This window comes from Varroa jacobsoni, unplaced genomic scaffold (assembly GCF_002532875.2).
Source record: "Varroa jacobsoni isolate VJ856 unplaced genomic scaffold, vjacob_1.0 scaffold_994, whole genome shotgun sequence".
Taxonomy (NCBI): Eukaryota; Metazoa; Arthropoda; class Arachnida; order Mesostigmata; family Varroidae; genus Varroa; species Varroa jacobsoni.
The window spans coordinates 55,140-75,809 of NW_019213896.1; the positions used below are offsets into that span (position 1 = coordinate 55,140).

General features: G+C 40.4%; 1 protein-coding gene across 2 annotated transcripts in view; it reads left to right on the forward strand.

Moving 5' to 3' along the window:
• The first annotated feature begins 3,546 nt into the window (after positions 1 to 3,546).
• LOC111265643 (uncharacterized) overlaps positions 3,547 to 20,670 on the forward strand; it is a 20,005-nt gene continuing 2,881 nt past the window's right edge. The window contains exons 1-4 of one of the 2 annotated variants that reach the window (XM_022842497.2): positions 3,547 to 4,630; positions 12,136 to 12,817; positions 13,162 to 13,370; positions 14,055 to 14,205. In XM_022842497.2, coding sequence (XP_022698232.1) covers positions 4,467 to 4,630; positions 12,136 to 12,817; positions 13,162 to 13,370; positions 14,055 to 14,202 — 1,203 coding nt within the window. In that variant the 5' untranslated portion in view covers positions 3,547 to 4,466 and the 3' untranslated portion in view covers positions 14,203 to 14,205. Of the gene's footprint in view, positions 4,631 to 12,135; positions 12,818 to 13,161; positions 13,371 to 13,995; positions 14,206 to 20,670 lie in introns of both variants that reach the window. The other variant, XM_022842496.2, reaches the window with a different exon arrangement.

Here is a 20,670-nt window from a genome sequence, read left to right on the forward strand (position 1 = left end):
AGCGACTTCAATCTCTGATTGACCGAGGGCCGGTACAAAAAGGAGTTTCGAGCTGCACTATGAGACCGAGCGTGTATTGGTGTAGATGTACGACGGCTGCCAGGCGATGCTTTGATGTCGGAACAACAGCACTGAAAAAGTGCACAACAGCGAAGCAGATTTGCCTCAGCAGATTGTGATGCGTATTGACACATAGGTACGGGTCTGGCTGATCATCAAAGTTTTTTTGAACGCGTTTTTTTAAAGCCACAGAATGCAACAGGCAAGCCCTGCTAAGAAGACGCATATGTAAGAAAACAAAGAGCCAATGATTATCATCTATCGAAAGTTTTATATACGCATTACGTCTTTACGCTTACATTTTACATGACGTTAGCCTATTCTCGTTTTAGAGATTCGCTTTTAGTGTCTTCTATGGGCGGTAGCTTCAACGATTACCACAAATGAATGAAGGCGGCCTAATATTATAAAGTTCTAGTAAAATGTAATGTTTATGATTTTACATTTGAGTAGCAGTAAAAGGCCTACAGTTGCTAGTGGCTGCCGTTTGCAACTAAATTTCAATACACTTGTGCCTCATTTTGGACAAGCGTGCGTACTACGCACTTTCACAATTATGAGGACTTACTAAATGCCGTACATAATAGTGGATAACCTGTTGATTTATCCTATTTGATTTGATATGTCACCTTTTGAGAAACACTTATCACCCAACTACCGCGTGTAACTTTTCAAACATCTAACCAAGACCGAATTCACTGTTCAAGCGCGTTATTATATAGTTTATTTTTCACGCTATTTATAGCACTGAGAGAATTTTCTTCGAAGAAATATGTTGTACCGGTCGAATTTCAATAGTTTCAATAGATCGAAAAAATAAAGTTCTAATTTCTCTAATTCCTATTAGAGTATTTGTGTTTTTCTGCGTAACGAGTAGGCCATTATCCTGCACAACAACAGAAGTACCTCGTTTCTCGAGATTTTTTTTCTCGATTTCGACGCCGGCTACAAAGCTTTGTGAACAAGAATTCGTTTTTTTGTGGCTAGCTGTGGATGGGGATGTTATTGAGGCTTTCCCTGGCCGTATGAAGGGATAGGACACTGGTCGTAGGGGAAAGACATTGTCTCCTGGCAAAACTACTCTGACGACAATTTGATGTCGCGCCCAGCTGTCGTTTCGAAGTCAGCATCAGAGGAACGGAGTTGGACTCGGTTGATTGTTTCAAGGGGTCGGGGACGAACCTGTTTCTGTGAGGTGCCTCTAACCGCCCCCGTATGAAGGAGACGGCGACGGTCGAATGTTAACGTTTGGCTCGTAAAGCATCTTCCGTGACTCCATTTCTCGTGCAGAGGTAAGTGATCGTTTGATACCACGAATTCGCTCGCATCGGGGTAAATCAAAGATCGTTTAAGACGGACATCATGTTAGGTACACCGTCTTTGTAAGGTAATATTTGTAACAGCAAAAGAAAGAATAAACATTTTAAGACTGAAAATAATTGTGTATGTATGCATGGTCAGGCAGGTTGTCAGAAGTTAAATGATTTATAAGGTATGTAGCCTTGGCTGCGGTTTCGCTTCCCTGATTTGTTTGTCTGAAATGAATTGCACGATCCTAGGATACGTTTTCGGTTAAAGGCTTGTTTGCAAGCATCGCTCCCCTTACAAGTGCATCACGCTGCAGGTCTTCAGGCCAGTAAAACTGACAGGAGGGCCTACTTTTGTGGTTTTAACATAGCTTTATTTAACGGGCTGTGGAGTTATGCAATACTGGAAAAGCTACCATATTCAGGCCTCAATTGTCTTAATGAATTGCGTAATCAGCGGGTTTTTTTTTATTTTCGGATATTTTCGGAAACATCTAGATGTTGATAGTATAATGAAAGTGAACTGAAATGACTTTATACTTAAATATGTACAATGTGTGTCAACAGAGCAAGATTTGCAGGTAATTTTTTCTATGAAACTGCAACTATCTGATAATATTGATAGTACAACCATCAGATACCTTTTTCAGACAAACATTTATGTCAGTTTCCATGACTAAATACGGATATATATATATACATATATATATATATGTATATATATATATACATACATATATATATATATATTAATCCAAAGCTTGATCTTCTTTAACTTACATCTATTCTTACACCCTTTAGCCCATACTATTGTTCAGCTGTAGACAAGGACATACGCTAACTTCAGATTTAGTGTTATCGTTTGTTACCAGTAACATTTGTTAGCAGTTATTTTACTATTTAAGTTAAAAAAGAAACATAGAATGACTGAAGATTAGGCTATTGCTCAAATAATGACTTAACTAGCTATTTGTCTACAAATCGACTAGTTAAATAACTGGATAGAGTTGTTTTAGAAAAAAAAAAAACTGTGTAGAATAAACGAGTCCCATTGTCACAGGCAGTTTGTCAATGGCTCGCGATTTGGTAACCATACGAAAAGAGAGGGCCCCGTCTACTGTTTCACTCCAATTATCAAAATAATGATGTTACTTTATCGTCGACAATCATACCTTTCCATTATCGGATAAGATCTAACGCTGGATTGTAACAGTGATAAACGACGTTTTTGAGTATAATATCATTTATCTTTGAACTCGAAGCAGTTATCAAGTAATGTATTGCTAACACGATTCACAGTAACCCGAATTGTATCCTTGAATTTGATTGGTCCATCACTCAATAGTTTCTCATCTCAAACTATTGAAACTTAACGATCAAAAAGTATCGTAATCGAAACTTCTGATGTATAATAATATGTTCGTCTGGTATTGCGTTACTAGGAACTAGTCCATTCTCAGAATGTGGATAAACTCCAGTTAAATATTCCATATGTGTACAGCTACGATCGTATCTTATTGACAATGCTGCATCTTAGGTAGCCATAACTAGCTATCAATAGTTCTGGGGGTTAGAGTTTCAACCCTGAATGATGGCGGACCGAATGATGCTGCTGTTTTGTTCGGGAACCAATGCTGGCTCTCCCAGGATTGTATCCGATTTACTCGCCAGCTTAAATTGATACAATTCGGCCTTTGCTTGGTCTCACGTGTCAACTGCACCCAGTAGATTCTTAGCAGTAGATTTATAGCGATTGGACTTGACCTAGATCGCTCCCATTAATGCCGAATGCATACAATATCCAGCGAACATCGAGCAATGATTCCTGCGACACGAGGCCTTCCCATTGTAGCAGACTTCTAAAAAAATTCATGGCCAGACGATCGCAGCCAGTCTCAGACAAGAGTAATTTATGATTCAATTATTAGCACGTTTAAGTATACGAAAATAAAGTTCGGCGTGGGTAGGTATAACGCGAACCTCACACTAACTCTCATTATTTGAGTTATCATATATGCACGGTAATATAGTGTGATTTTAATGTAACGTAAGCTGCTAAACAGCTGAGCATCTTACGCTTTACGAATCACTAATTTGGGCACATGTGTGCATGTTATTGAAGTTTAGAGAACTGGGATGACAACAATAGCTATTGCTATTGTCTTTGTTGCTGTCGTTAGTTAGATAGCGAATCTAATAACCCGATCTCGTCTCTCCCCCACGCGTATGTTACCGTGTATGAGTCAGTCTCTAAGAAAGTCTGCCGGTAGGTGACTCCAGCTCAAGGAGCGACTCCAACTCCAGTGAGCATCGGCAAGCTCCTCCTCTCCGCTGGCAGCGTTCTCCTTTCTCCTGGCTCCGCCCCGAAGGACCGCGCTGTGAAGCTACCACGTCCCCAGTTGGTCCCGTACACTTGTTGGAAACGGAAAAGCAGGCCAAGACAGTCTGCTTCCAGCTTTCCAGCAACTTCATCCTTTTTTAATTATTGTACCTGCTGGAGGATACAAATGTACGAAGCTGAACTTACATTCTAGTGGAAGCACATTATCGAGAAGAGTTTGATTCGTATAGTTACGGCCTGTCGAAAAGATTTTCGGCAAGCACTCGGCGACAAATCGAAAACGGAGCACTTAAGCAGATGCTCGTACAAAGAGAACCTGTTAAGAAATTGCTGAGTACCTGTGAAGGCGCTTACGTGAATCGTGTCGAGTCAAGATCGTCATACATAGAAGAGTTTTGAGTCGAATTTATCAAATATTGGATCCAGCATTTTCACAGAAAAAAAGCAATTTTGTTTTGGTGGACAGTTTTTTGCGTACTGTTTTGCCTCCCCCCCCCCCAAGGATTGCAGTGAAGTTATCCTTTTGAACTTAGTTCTATGAAGAAATGCCTGAAAACTTAATTGTGACGAATATTATCAAACCACCAAATAACGCGTGGTTAGCGTACTGCATACAACAGCGGGCTGTAAAGAAAACGGAGATGCTTTGCCCAGAGTGGCAAGTGTAGGTAGGTGGTGTCCATGTATACAGCTAAAGTGCCAAGAGGCTGTCCTACAGCCTACGTAGACGTGACTGGGGCAACAAGGGGGCGTCGGAGATGGCATCACACAGTTCTGGCAGCACCTGGGCAGTTCATTATGAGGACTCCACACGTTACGGAGTAGGAAACTACTGTCTGCGTAGTCTGATCGTAGTAAGTTTTCTCCTCATTGTCACGGCTACACCTCAAGATTCGCCTCAGAATGAAAAAACATCTCATTGGTGAGTTAGAGTAACGAGAGCGGTGTTGATAGCCTTAGTAGGAATGCGGACCCTATGCGTATCTTGCCGTGAATACAAAGCCTTCTTTTGTCTAGAGTTTACTGCTGTTGTTTACATATGTCAACGTCTATGTTGCAAAAAGATTTTCTTGCATATTGGGTGTAACGAAATTCTGACGTACTAAATAAGATGAATAGAAGGTAGCCTAAAATTTCATTAAAGAATTTTGGTTGGACTCGTGGTTTGTCTCTTCTGACCTTATTATTGTTTTAATACAGTTTAAATGAAAATAAGGGGTGATAATTCGTAGATTTAGAATGTGATATCAGCAAAAAAGCGATAAGAATCAGGTCTAAGAAATTTGACGGGCTCGCTAAACAACAGAGCCGTGTGCACTTCGTCCACTAAACCGAAACGTATAGACAATCGCCTGCTAGCGCGCTACAGAAAATATGGCTTTTCTGAAACATATTCATTGTTACAACACTGCACCTTTGCCTTGAGAAAAAGATAATAAACAGTCTGCCGCATCTTTGAATAACGAATCTACCGTACGCCTGATTTCTTTCCGACCTCCTGTAGAGATCAAGAGAACTTTTCATGGTAGATGTGAGCTATATCTGAACTCGTGATATCGGTCGTCGACAAGACTATGGCATTACTATCCGTTGCCAAAGGAAAACGACCACTAACGTTGCTAGAGTCTACCATTCAATAGCTCTTCTCTTCTCTTTCTAAAAACAGTGTATTTCCACTTCTACTTAATTCGAGAACACAGAGGAGATATCGACAATCATTATGAGAAGACAGTTATTTCCACGAAGATATTCGTTTGCCGCATCGAAAACCTGATACTAAAATTAGCTGTAAACTGTTGTGTGAGTTCATCTGCAGCAGCTGACGTGATAAAGTGAAGATTGTCTTCAAAGAACCTTTCAAAGAAACATAATATCTGAGAGCTAGGGCTTCAGTAAATAATATCGATAAGTATAATTAAAAGTAAAGAAGCCGCTGACAAGCTAGGGCCGAACAAACGTTATTACGAAATAGCACCATCACTCACGAGTAGGGACCAACGGGGTCCTCGAATAGAATTCGGTCGCCTAAAATTTGCGCTGTTCAATCTGACGATAAACAACTTTGCTATGTCGGTTCGTTCTATCCAATGTCAACAGAATGACCAAACACAAGTATTTTATCTGCACTATCTAATGCGTCCAGATTTCTTTTTTATGGAACCTCCTTAAAAATTGGTGAGAATTTTTGTATCGATTGAGCCTTAGGCCAGTATCATCTCCACTAAATGATCTGCTTACTGAACGCAACAGGCGCTTTATCGCCTCATGACGCCTACATTAAGTAGGTAACTAACTGCATAACTAATTCTGCTATCAGACCAATTAACTTATTTTCCGCATACACCGCTTCTAAAGCCCTATCTGGCTGATACTGCCATGATGGGGTTATATGACAGGACTCAAAGGTCGATCATGCTACCTTTAGAAAGGCACCCGTTCGAGATGCAACTTGGAGGCTAAAAATGTATTCCGAAACTCGAAAAATGCCAAAGTAAGCCTTTAGTCGATAGTGTAGTTGCCTTCCACATGTTGGCACTAAGGAAGGCGCTGCATTTACATTACCATTACAGATATGTAGCATCAAATAGGCAATAATAAGAAAGTAACCAGTGCTCTAAGTCGATTCCTTTTGCTAACACAGATGGCAACAGTTTCGTCAATGTTGATAACGGCAACATCGATATCCAACGCGAAACGTGACCTTGAAATATAACAAATACCACGGACAGATAGGTTGATCAAAGCTACTTCAATATCTATTTACCGGGGAAGATCTTTGTTTTATTCGAAATTTTTCTGGTTTCAAATATAACTGTAATCTGCATTCTTAATAGCTCTGTGTTGCGGTACTAATAACGTAAAGGCGATAACATACAGCAAGCAAGTGTATCTATGTTAAGTCTCCTGTTAAAAAGGCGAGCCTCGAGCGCTCATCTTCATACTCTGTTGTTATACAGTTTTCACATTTACGAATACAAAGATTATTTAGCCTGCAGGAACCTTCCAGTTCGGCGAAGCACAAGGAAACTGCACACAGAGTGCCTTGCAATTATATTTCCATAGTCCTGCACACCTCATTCCTCTCCAAACTTGTTTTTGCCTTCGATAAGTCTATATATATGTATATATATATATACCAACGTTATCTTATATTGTTTAACATATGGGTAACTTCGGAAAGTTCCATGCAGTTTAAAGTAGTACTAGGGAGCAAATGTGTTAGTCTATTGCATTCGGAAATACATAGACTTTTTATAGACATAGGAAATACAGATATACGCGAAGTCTGTCGCATTGGAGAAAAACAGCTGAATGGCGTTCGATTATATTTTAATATAAAATGGTACAGTAACTGTATGGAGTCGAGGCACGTGCGGATTGAGCTGCTACGCTCAGTGCTTTCTGTGTTCCGTATCTCCTCTATATATGTAGATACGGTTCTTTGGTCGATAGGGTTAGTGTCATTTCTCGATACGTACATCTATCGACGAATTTCATCGAAAGAACACTTCGTGTGCTATCGAAGTTACCGGTGAATCCGCTTATCCTTGCTTTGAGTCTTTGAGGTTCAAGAGCCTTTTTTAGATGCGCACATTCACCTTGTTGTTTGAATTTAGCATTGTAATTCTCTGAGAATTATCACTTACGTGACAATATGGCCGGCGCACTCTCCCGTGACTGCGGCACAGTTATTGTTATGCGCATTTTTTAGCTTTTTCTCTTAAAATGTGGGCATAAAATGTTAAATCCTAAACGTTTCCAGTGATTTTTTTTCTTTTAATCCGATGAGGGTTAGCTCAGCTGTACAAGCGGAGCGCCTGCTCGACCGCGTCCAGCACGAATACAATCGGTGATATGTATTTGTGTATGGGAGGGTACTATGAGAGAGTAGTCTTTTACAAAGGCTGAAAGCTCTCAGCACCAATCGATACCCCAAATTAGGCGACACTGCCTGTGGCATCATGGATAACAATGTCGCATATTTTACAAGTAACGACCTATATGGTCCAGGCTGGTAATTGGAACCTAAGCTAAACCTATTGCATCTCAGCTGGGAATTAAATCCTAGACCTCATTGATGTGTATCCGGCAGTTCGCTGACCTTGCCACCGCGGTAAAAAGCTTTCATAAAATTTGTTTTGAGCAGGTCGCTAAAACTCGAAGAGATAAAGACAAACAATAGCTCAAAGAGCTTTAAGGGACCATTTTCTCAGGTTTTGTCAAAAATTCTTGTGATCAATGCCGCTTAGAATTTTCGGAAACACGAGTTCGTAATGGCGGCTTCATGTTCCTAACTAGTCTGCGAGGTTCTTATTAATCATGAGCCATTTGTGTTATCTATTTCATGTTTCTAAATAAGTTAATCCATACCTACGATTCTTTAGATATAAAAGAGTTTCAGTGTAGCGGTTAAAAAATAAAATTATTATTGCTTCTCTTTATAGGTTCGGTCGTCTTCTACTTGCGTGCACGTAATCTTAAAGTGCATATTTAGTATTTTTCATTCCTGGAAGATCGGACTCGAAAATCTATGCAATGTTAACAGAAGGGAAGGCTTCAAGTGGACATTGTGTGCTCAGTCATTCTTGTAGTCGGGACTGAACGCAAGTACTCATGACCTGTATGAAGATTTTTTTGTTTAAGTAAATGGCTCTCGAAGACACTAGTTATAACAACATATACAATTCTACTTCTTAAACGTTATTCCTATTTTTTCCATTAAGCCCTTGTTAAATATTTAGTTTTATTTATACCCTTAGGCTATTACATTCTGCTTAGGGTGTTATTCGCGTTTGCTGGTATCGGTATATATCATTGCACCACTTATCCCATTATCCCAAGCAAGAGTTTTGTGTAGATACTAGTTAAAACTAGGCTGGTCTAGTCTCATATTGCTGCTAAATGCGAGCGATTCACAGATTTTCATAGATACATTCCTTAGTAGGTTTAAAAGTACCCCCAGGGACCAATTGCAAAGATCTAAGCTTGAGAGGCTGCTGATCTTAGCAGTAACTATAATAGAGACAAATGTTTGCCCAAAAATTTACTAGAAAGATTAACCAACTCTGAAAACAAATTGATGAAAACAAGAACGCTCGTATCACAGCGTCAGCTAGTAGCATCGGCGTGCTCACTTTTTTTCTTATTCACGGGATTATCTTGCTAGCCTCAGCCAGGCTGTTATTTGCAATAGTGATGCAATAGAGCCTTTTTTGTGGTGTTTGTAGTACCGAAGCTTTGTTGCAGCTGGTGCTTTTACTCATCTAATCTCACCTTACCACTCTAAGTGAATAACGAGCAGTAGACAGTAAAATTATTATTTTAAATGTACCTATGGGCGTATACAAGTAAATACTATTTGAACATATACATTAACTACTTTTGGCTCAGGGTATACACTGCAGTTACGAGTGTCTCATGTTGTCTAGAGACCCAGGTTCGTACCCAAGCATAGACAAACTTCGTCTCGTGCTGGAATTAGCTGTTTGTCTGATAGAACTATGCCTGCCGACGACACTGGGCGTAAAACTCGAAATATAAAGGATATTGTCTAGAGAGCACTCGTTATCAGGGTCAAAAAATGTTTATATTCGAAACCTCTGAACCGACCCAAAATAGAACACGCTTATAAAAACGTGCTTTTATTCCAAGCACACGAGTTCATATCGCTTGAAACAAACCTTCTTAGCAAACGGGACAACAATATTTGGTCGAAGCAGTAAAGTGTGACAACAAATCGCCATAATCGGAATTACCTAACTGTAAGCACCTTATGTCGTTTTGGTAAGACTAAAAGTCATCTGTGCAGGCATGTGTGTGTGTATCTGAGAGAGAGAGAGAGAGAGAGAGAGAGAGAGAGAGAGAGGGGGGGGGAAGCGGGAGCGAAAGTTTGCGCCAAATACGTCGTGAAGTAACAAAACTATTAGAGAGTTCAACTTATCTCAAGTTTAGACGAAATACAGCAAGAAGCACATATGCATAACGATGTTTTTTGCAAGACTTGTTACCTAAGATTAACCGCCAGTGTTCTCTGATACCGACAAGATAAGGTAGACAATTGAGAAAACACGCCTCGAACATTTATCGTTCGATATCATTGGCCCACTAGCCTAATGAAGCAATTTACGGGACGATGTTTTTGGCGTGGTGCCATATTCAAGGTCAAGGATCAAACGCCTTTTTCACAGAAGCGACTGACGGGTGACCCAGACATCCCTTTTGGGTAGGTTGTAGCCTCGAGAGGCTTCTAGCTGCGTCGTATGCTTGTTACTTCTTCCAGTCATGATCACGAGGGAAGAAGATCAGGGGCGAGTGACGATTGATTGTGAACGAGTCTTTTCTTTAGAGAAAGGCGCACAATCGAAAGTGCTTATATCTTATTTCTTTTCGAACTAATGCCTATGCTGGCTAATCTGCTAGTTGTTGTTTTTACGTTGTTATAAGCACACATCCTTCACGGACACTAGATAATAGGATATTAAGGAAGGAAGCATTTTCTATCAGCTTTAAAAACAGGCTCTCTTTGTAGCTATCCATCCGCCGGGTGGGCACATCATTGTATGGCAAAAACTGAAAAAGGGCACCTAATTCGCTGTTCAACGATTGTCTTCAATATACGTCCTGCCTCATACTGTCCCTAAGCCCGTTTGACAAAAGAAATTATTACAGCATATATTGACGTCCATTTTCTGTATCCAAATGGCCTCTTTGTATTTTAAATGTTGTCCATCGACCTTATTTGATATATATATGTGTGTGTGTACAATATGTTGTATTATTATGTATCACACCATTATGAAACTTCGATAGTCATTTTATTCGATACGTGGATATACCTGAATAAGCTGCCGCGTATTTAGCCCCAGGCTAGCTGTTTACCACAGCTATAAGAAATATGCCATTCGCTTCCTGTTATACAGTGGGTCTTCGAAAGTCGAAAAATTGCTTCTTTCACCTCAGCGTTGCTATTTGTGTCACATCCTCTTTGTACTTCAACGTAATCCGGTCGTTGGATATCTCCATGTGTCAGAGCCGCTAGTTGACACGTGGTCGGTCAAATAACCCCTACTACTGTATCCTTTTTCGGTTCGAAGTTTTCACATAGCTCAATGCAAACGACTGTCATGCAAAAACGAGGCGTCTCTGCATGAATCAGTAGATATATACACAAGCGGAATAGATGCTTCGTTCAATGAAGGTCTGTTGCATAATCTTTTTGTTTTTCTCGCATCTTTTGCCGATCACTATTATTACTCTTGTGTGTCCTTCAATTCGTTCGAAACCTTTTGAGGAGGATCAGACATGGAGCTGTCGGGACTGAATAGCCTTAATTATCATCATCATTGTTTGAACAGGATGCTGGCCTGTTGAATATACGTAGACTACGAGCATGATATTCTCTGTAATAATATCCAGTTTGTTCCATTCGCCAGAAGACAGTGTGATGCAGTAGTGCTTTACCGCACAGGGCGCGGAGTAAACAAGTACTCTACTATAACATGCTCTTAATTATCTCAGAAAGGTTTTACCGCGAAATTTTTTTGTAGAGCTAGTAATGTAACGAGCGTAAAGGTACGTGCATAATGCAGCTGGTTGACGCCTTATCTGTTTTCACAAAAAGCGCGGGAAAATTTAAATGTTGAATTGAGAAAACAACCGAAAGTCTCTGCTGCTATTAGTATGAACACTAAATATTGTAACTAATTGTTACGATAGCTGTGTTACTCTGTCATCAGCTCTACTTAGTTACTCGTAATGTGATGCTTACACTAGTTGAACCATTTGGCACTGAACTCAGTGCAAGCATTTGACTTACGCACCGCAAGACCATCAAAGCAGATGCAAGGGGTATCGCGTTACCATCCAAGTATAACATGTAGCAAACTAATTAATTAAGCGCGAGTATTTACCACTGCAGAACGTATACGAACGAACCCCGACAGGTGACCATTGTATTTAATAGGTGATGTCTTCGGGAACCGTATAATGCCTACACCAACTATAGACACATACGTCACGCACCGGTACACGCTAAATATTTCTGTGCGTGTTGCGCCTTACGTCTGGCATTTATTTTGCTGTTCTAATTTATTTCTTCATGGAAAAACAACGCGGCCGCATGATGTCGCAGGAACGTACCGACTATCTATCTGCGATAGCTAGAATATTTCTTGTAGCACGAGGCAATAAGCAAATCTCTATGCATTAGCGTGAAAACTGCTAAGATTAAATACGCAATAATAACCAGATTTATTATTTAACGGACCCCACTGCTTTGCACACATGACAATATACAGTTAATTTAGTCTCAAAAATCTGAGATAACAAAAGCAATCGACTATTAAAAACTAGGTTAATAATAATAATACGACGAATTTACAGAATGTGAAGATTATAGCTAACGAAAATAATTTTCTACTTTTCTAGGTCTGTCGACGTTCCTGCTTTTTACCATCGGTTATATTTTAGCGGTGGCGAAAGCGAGGTTCGGGCACATTTGCATGAAGTGACAGTGCTTGAAAATGCTCTGCAGTTTCGAGGCACGGTGTCGCGACGTTTATCCGATGGTAATCAACTTCTCAGCCTATTCTATCTCGACGGCAAGCTAGAATCATGCAGGGTGGAATCTGATCCAGTGGAAGTAGCCGAGTTCTATCGGGCCATAATGGACGATTTCAACTGTGCCGAACATAAAACGGCTCGCCAGGTGTTCGATGGGCTTGAGAAAGTAGACCAGGCAACACAGATAATGACGTCTTCATCAGTGTTCGAGGACGATGATCTCTTAAACTTAGATAAAAGATATTTAAACAGCCACGAGAGGAAAAGCCAAAGTTCAAATCTGAAGTATACAGTAAAGGATATTCCAGACACACCGAAAAACGTAGAGAGGAGGACAGAGATACTATTTAGTGTAGAAAACTCCAATGCAGAAGATTCATCCCGCGGTATCGAGGATTCGCCGTTGTACGGCTCGGAGGAACCGCTGTGGTGTTCGATTGAAGACCGTCTAGAGCGCCAAATTTGGAATGAGACGTTTATGCTTCTAGATCAGGCGGCACAAAAAAAGCAACTCATGAAAGAAGTCAACGAAGTGCTCCACTTCAAGGTAAATGAATGTTAGAGAAATTTCATGAAGGAAACAAAATTCGTGCTGAATGTTCTGTCTTAGCTTTCTTATGTTTATAACAGACTTTATTCCATATGATTATTTATATAAAGGTACTCTTTTATCTACAGAATATATGAGATTATTGAATTTTTTTCTTGCAGAGTTCTTTCTCTAAGTAGCTTACCTTGCAACTTACATTAAAATGACGTATCTCATGCAACCGTGTACACAAGCTAGTAATGCGTTTTAGCACTTTTCCCTATGAAATTGTAAGTAATTACAATCTGGTATACGCCAACAACAGACCATCACATTTATCGATTAAACTTATCATATTCCAGTCGCATAGAAAAGCTTGTTGGAGCCTGCAGCGCCGAATAAGAAGAACTGCAGCCGCCCAAAACAAACCTCAACAACTCAGTGAACTTCATGGAATGAAAGGATTGCAATCTGACGATGACGAGGTCATTAACGCGGAAGAAAGTCTGCTGGATGTCCAGCAAGGAAACAACGGAAACGTGCTTCACAAACGTCGAAAACGCGTGCGTCGGTAAGGACTTCTATTTCCCTCTTGTCAAAATGTGTTCAACACGACAGATAATAAACGTCTAGTACAACTTGATCCGCGGCCCTTAAAGCCTTATTTGTAAGGTATGTATCATGTATGCATCATACGTTAACCGAACATCTGAGGTCATTACATCTGGACACCCCAAGGCGTCCAGTGGTCCATGTTTGAAGAATCTAAGCCGTACTGCTTTTGTATCGGAGCTTCGGTATAAAAAGAAAGCATATCTGAATATGAGAAAACCGTAAGACGTTTTATCTAATGTTTTTGCAATGAAAACTTGTGTTTAAAAATCTGGTGTCCAATCGTTGTGTTTTTCCGAAAAAAAATCCTATTCATTGTGGGAACAATTTGGTTTTTCGAAAATTCTGATTATGTCAACAATACTTTGTTCTTTTATCAACAAAATTCAGCTTGCTTTATGACAGCAGGGGAATAGATCGGAAGCATTTTGCATACGCTTAATTAGTGAGGTATCGCATTTAGCTTTTATTTGTGTCTTCTCCCAATCGAAACCTTCTGAGCAAAATCGAACACAGTATACTACTATGTATAATGAATTAACCCAAAATGTAATGCGAACATATGGGTTGCTTTCGCTTTGTAGTTCGCTATTTTCGTCGATAATGCCAGGTACTAAATGGTGCGGTTCCGGTAATCGTGCAGCTGCTCCGAACGAATTGGGCGCAAGTGCCCGCACCGATCATTGTTGTCGCCAACACGACCAATGCCCTTACACGCTCGTGGCATTCGAGAGGCGCTGGGGTCTTCGAAACAAAAGTCTCTTTACCATGTCACACTGCAAATGCGATGAAAGGTAGGTATTGACCACAATATATTTCGTTGTCCACCTCCACGTACGCTACTTGAATGTTTTCGAATTAACGTTCTATTACACATACTTTGCCGCATCTGACTACCATACGTGATTGATCGTAGACAAATAATAGATTTCTAATGAACACAAACGTAGAAGACCTAGACATTTTACAAGTGTGTTTTTCGTTTAACGAAAATATTCCTTCTATGAATGTTGAATATTTGACTTTAAAGGCCTTTCAGCTATATATTGTCGATGAAATAGTGTTTTTGCTCAACATTTATTACTTCATGTCGAAATGAAACACACTACATAGTACAGTATGTTTCTTGGAGTATTTTTATAGTTTGTTGCCAGCTCTTTTTTTTCTAATAAAAGCAAGTCAAAGCACTGACCATTGTCAGATCTTTATACTTGTATAGACATATCTTCAGGAGCTAAATCGTTACTAGTATTTGTGTATGTGCGGCGTGCACACGGCTGGATATATGTACACATTTTGCAATTTCCATTTGTAGGCGTTGTCTATCTCTACTTTAATGTCTGTCGGCTTGATATTAAGCTCTGATTTCTATGGGAGAACTTGACAAGCATTAGTAACTTGTATCAGTGACAAAGGATACTAATTTTACAAGCAAATCGTATGGGTCAAAATATTCCAACTGGTCAGCTGTTTGCGTTCAGAAACCAAGATAACAAACAAGCACAAAACCTATTACAGACCCTTAGCAGTAATTGCCATCAATGTTGTCATTTCAATGGCAAGGCGATGCATCGCCCGTAGTGCATGCAGTCAACTCTTGTTGAAATCGACCAGAGTCGTCGCTGTAAAGGAGGTCCAGTCAATAATGTCGGTTTACACAGTTATGTTACGGGCGTAAAGTCACACACATGTATAGAAAGATGGCAGACAAGATACACGGATGAATAAAACTTGTTTAATATTCGTTCCTTTAAGTTGCGGTGCGTGACCCGTTCATAGCGCTAAAGCTGTTGTGCCTAAGTAATCGTCTCTGATGCTCATGAAATCGCGTAAACACTGCTTGCTTCTCAAGTAGCTTATACAATGAATGAATCCTAGCTTATATAGGGTGCATGAAAAACGTCTCTGTACACCAACTGATAGTGTCTAAACGGTACCTAACCGCAGTTACACCGTAGCCAATAAGCAAAACGCGAGAAATAACTCACGGTATTAAAGAACAATGCACGAGCACTGAATCACGAAAAACAATCCCTAACACGATACGCAATTTTTTTCTGCTTGATTATTTAAAAGGTTACTGAGTGCCCGTATCTAGATGTATACGCATAAGTATTGCCTTTGTAGAGTGCTTCAAGCTTCGTGTTCTTTTCGGTGATCTTTTCTGCACCACGACCTTCTTATGTTCTGTGCCTCGTTGTACCAGTATAATCCGACAGCGTTGCTTATTTGTGTCGGAGTAGCTGAGTGAAATAGCCACAAAGTGGTAATATCAGCCGCAAAAATTGGGGGTGAAGTTAAGCGGCATGTCGGGAAGGAGAACGAAAGTGTCACTGGAGGCCAAAAGCGTTGTGCATTGACATCGGTTCCCTATTCAAAGCCAAGACTGAGTGCTCTGCAGTCACGTGTCATGGCCAGTCACACACTTTGACTTTCTTATATATAACCTATATGTAATAGATTATAACCATGTGGAGTGTCTGAGAAGCTGCTGTCTCAGCAATGACCGATGCTCACTTTTCGAGGGTGAAGTAGACTTATGATAGGGGGCGACAATAGAGGATTGTCACAGAGCTCGTAAAGTGGAACAGACATTGGGTTATTATGAATCCGATTCCGGTAATCCAACTTGGAGAGAGTTCCCCGAGGCCTCAGGCATTGCAGGAACTGTATGCAATAACAAATACAAGACAATTTCTCGCACTCTAGATGATCAAGGAGATAACTCTAGTATTATCCTCGCCTCACCAGCAAACGACATACATCTAGTCCAGTACACGATGGTAGCAGATAGTAGATTTCAACAATACACACTACAAATGGCGAAGATTGACTATTGACACAAAGATAACTGAAATGTGAAAAGATGGATTTTCATTCACGGAAGTCGCGGGGTGCGTCAAATACATTGTGATGTGTATCGTGGCTGAAAAGCCACAAATATAATATATATATATATATATATATATATATAGAGAGAGAGAGAGAGAGAGAGAGAGGGTCGGCGGAAAGGTTCATATGTATGAAATGAGTTTCTTCAGAAACACTCATTTCTTGTAACTAAAAGTAGATATCATATGATGAAATCACAGGCATTGTTGATGGCATGAAGACATTGTTGCTGATTGTAATGTTTACATTATTAAAACATCGAAACAGCTTTAGCTTTCGAATTTAAGCTATATTTTCTCTATCGATGTACTATCCCTGTTTGAACCTTGCGCATTTTTGCATTATATTTAAAGGTAGCTGAAATTCAGAATGAAAGGTCGAAGGTAATCACATAAACCCGTGCCTAAAACAGCTAAGTGATAATTCCGCGGGTGGACGTGAGAGTTGATTTATGTATAATTAATGTAATGGATCTATTATTTATTCGCTGGGAAAACAACCACGTAATTATAAGTACGATTCTGTATTAACCACTTTATCGTAAAACCCAGCAAACGGTGGCAAAGCATTACATAAATACTGGGATGGTAACTTACCTTGGAAATCTTCTACAAAAATTATTGTTACAAACTTCGTTGGCAACAACAGAACGTCGGGTGTTTCGAATATGTCTACTCAGGCCATATTCAACACAAGCGAATGCGGCACATGCTGGTGTCCGAGCATGAGCGAGGCATTGCCACACTGTAAATCAGTAGACAACGCGTCCTTTCTTCACGCCATAGAGAGTCGCTGACAAGCTGCTTCTTGCTGGATGCCTATCTTGTATCCGTGATGCATTAACCAAGTTTGTCTCGCCCACCTTGACAAAGATCTTTATGCAGGTCGCGTGATTTATGCTAACTCCACGTGGATCTCAGCTTTTGACTGTATCAGGGCTCAAACGTAACCCCGACCGTGATCCCTCTTTCCCCCACAGTTAGCCAGTCACGACAACCGTCATGCAATGTTAACTATAGTTAGCGATTGTCATTACATCTGCATATAGGCCTGCTGCACTTGCTTCGGCCATTAGCTGCAACACGGCAAAGACAGACCATTCAGTTAAGACTACTTTTGCGGGTTAATGTCATGTACGACGTTATACGGCCCTAATATTCTCGTGTATAACAAAGACGAACATGCCCTTAAAGTCCTTAACAGTTCCTCATGTCTACTCGTCCCAAACCTCACTGTGGTAAGAAAACGGGGAAAGCAGAAAAGCAGGCTCCTATGCCATCTTGCTAACAGTTTTATGTCCAGCTAGGGTCATCGTTCTCAGATAGATGTGGACATGGTCTAATCGTAGCCTGAACAAACTATCGAGCTTGGAGTCAAGAATGGCCGAGAATTACGCAAGTTTACCGCATAGTGAGACTATATTATGTCCAAAAATAATCCAAAACTGATTGAAGAAGTCAACATTGCTTCTTAGAAATCTGCTTTAGTGAAGAGTCTATCTTCCTTGTACAAAACATGACGCCCAAGCTTGTTAGTAACTCAACAGAGTTTCATTCAGCCTTTTTGGGAGAGTAGTTTACTGCGTACTTATTCAACTCTGAAATAACTGAATCGCGTATACAGGTAGGCGTTAGGCTCTAAAATGTTGCCTGAAGACTGCTAGATGCCAGTTACGAAGAATTCCTAATGTTAGTTCCTTTCGCAGCGGGATTTTTATGACTCTCCCGCGTCAGACTACAAACGCACGGTAGTTTAATCTTGCCTACAAAGCTCGTGCTGCTCTTTTCTCTATTTGTTTCTGCGTCTCTATGCTCCTCTAGCTTGAAGGTAGTGGAGGCCGGCATCACGCGACACGTCGGCCATGCCCCGTCCAAACAGCGCAAGTCTGTAGATGACATCATCTATAATAAACGCCAAGCAGCTGTTATCGTATACTGCGCTTTCTCACACTGTTTCTTGGCCTCGGTCGATCGAAGCAAAATATCCATTATTATTATCATTATCACTATAGTGTTAATATCCCACGAATAGTCGAGGTAATGGTAATAACTTTGATTGTAATAGTAATAATGATAATCGCTATAAGTTATAGCTAAGCGGCCAACGATAATAAAGGGGAGGACTAGCTTATTACTCTTTAGGTAGGCAAGAAACCGATGCTTGGCGTTGATTCGTTCCGATTCGATCCGGTCGAAGACTCTAACTAGAGGAAGCTGAGTCGATAGATAGAATCCTAGAACCGGCTCGTTGCTGAAAAATAACTATTCTCTTCCTGGCGTTCCGCTTATGCTGCTTTTCTACTTCGCTATATTTGTTTGAGTCTATAGAACTAAGAAGCTTGGATAAGCGGGAGCCAAACTAGAGAATTTTTTCTTCAATAGAAAAACAGCAGCTACCACTGGATGGTAAACCTCCTTCGCGTGGAGTTGACATTTAGTTGTAGTTTGCAGAGCCTGACTCCATATTTATGTTATGCTCAGACTTATCGGCTTGCTTGCTGCGGGATAGGCCAGTATATCCAGTACATCTCGACTGGCCTGCAAAGTCACTACAGGGATACGACTATCTTCGCTGGTCTCAGCACAGGTTTGAGTTGGGGGTGTAAAGGGGAATAGAGAAGTCGACTGTGAGTGTCGCCACAGCAGTCGAACAGGTCAAGCAATACTACATTGTGTGGGGAGAACAATAAACAACACCAAAACCAAAAGCACGGGTGGGGCAAAAGACGCTAGAAGGGAAGACACCGTTTGCTCCAACGAAACAGATATTGCTCCAAGAAGATTCGAGGACGGATGTCAGTAGGAGAAAACTGCTGGTGTTTTACTACTGCTGCTTCAGTGTGCTGGCGCAAGTAAACGGGGTGCATATTGTCAACAAAGACAGCAAACGTGGTCGAAAATAAGGGTATGGGTGAATACTACGCTTTGAAGAATCATGTTAAAGGGAAAAAATAAAAAAAATTGTCTACCGGTCGATTCGAAAAACGGACAGTATAGGATAGCAAAAATGGTACTCATGCAGAAAGTATAAGCTCTTCTGAAGTTTTCTAGAGATCAAGCTTTCTGACATGTTAAACGTTGATTTTAGAACCTGCTTCCTTTACGACGAAGTTTACTCACAATAAGTCATACCAGAGCAGGTTCGTTAGGATATGGCCGAGAAATCAAAAACATGTAGCGGAGCTCTCATTAGCCGAGTGTCAGAGTAAAGGAACTGAGACCTTGCAAAAAATAATCTATCCTGTTGTCCAGAGCTATCGTCGTGATCCTTTCTTTCCGGCCCATTTGGCTTTAACCGAGATGCAGTAAACTTTGATGATACGATTTAACTAAGAAACGGAAACTCCGAATTCGATCCTGGGATATGTTTATTTTGGAGACATCATCTTGAGATGCTGATAAATGAAATGTATCATCCGAGGAGAACATCAACGGGCATAGTCACCTTTAATAAAGTGCGCACGTTCTGCCGAAGATTTCGATGGAATACTTTGTGCAACCGTCATCCATCGTGAACAGGATACCTTTCTTGGATCAAGTTGAAGCAGCATCTACCAACTTGGTTATACCTGTAACTGATACGGAAATCGTGTACTGTAGAGCACGAATGCTGGATAATTGGAAAAGGCCCTGCATAGAACAGTGAGAGAACACTACGATCTTTTTTGGAGAAGGGGATTTTCGATTGTCGAAAACCGAAGAACGGAGGACGTTTTGATGGAAAAGAAGACAGTGTTGACGATAGAAGGCAATCACATCTTGCAGATTGGTTGTCTCGGTATCATGTCGAGGGCGGAATGCATTGACTAGAAGCTTCATCGGTTCTACGGAATCTTCTGCTTCCACCGCATAATGGCACCTTGAGAGGCTTTTGGGGTAGCACTTGCATTGCGCTTTGCCGTCCGCTAAACGATTCCAAATTTTTGTCGAAGGTTAACGTGGAAAAGCACAATGAAAGAAAAATGATTTATTGAATAAAAATATAACGCTATTTAGAAAATGCTAACAGAAATACCGGTGATTATTGCATTACTTGACCTTGGCGCAATCATTTAAAACTAAATGTCACATTTAGTTTACGTCCGACACCACCATTAAACCTTCCATTAACAGAAATAGAGAAACTACTGCTTTCGACCTGAACAACAATTGTGTGAAGGAAAGTTTCTGCTTAACATATTATTGCCATTTCAATATTGGTGTGTGTCATAATAAATAAAAAAATCTGTGTCACAATAAAAAAAAGCTTTGTGTTGTCTTTGTCGCTAGACACTGGGAGTACAGCGTCGTTACAAAACTGTAATAAAAAAAAATAGAAGCAATTTTATGTCAGTTAATTTATCATATATATATATATATATATGATAT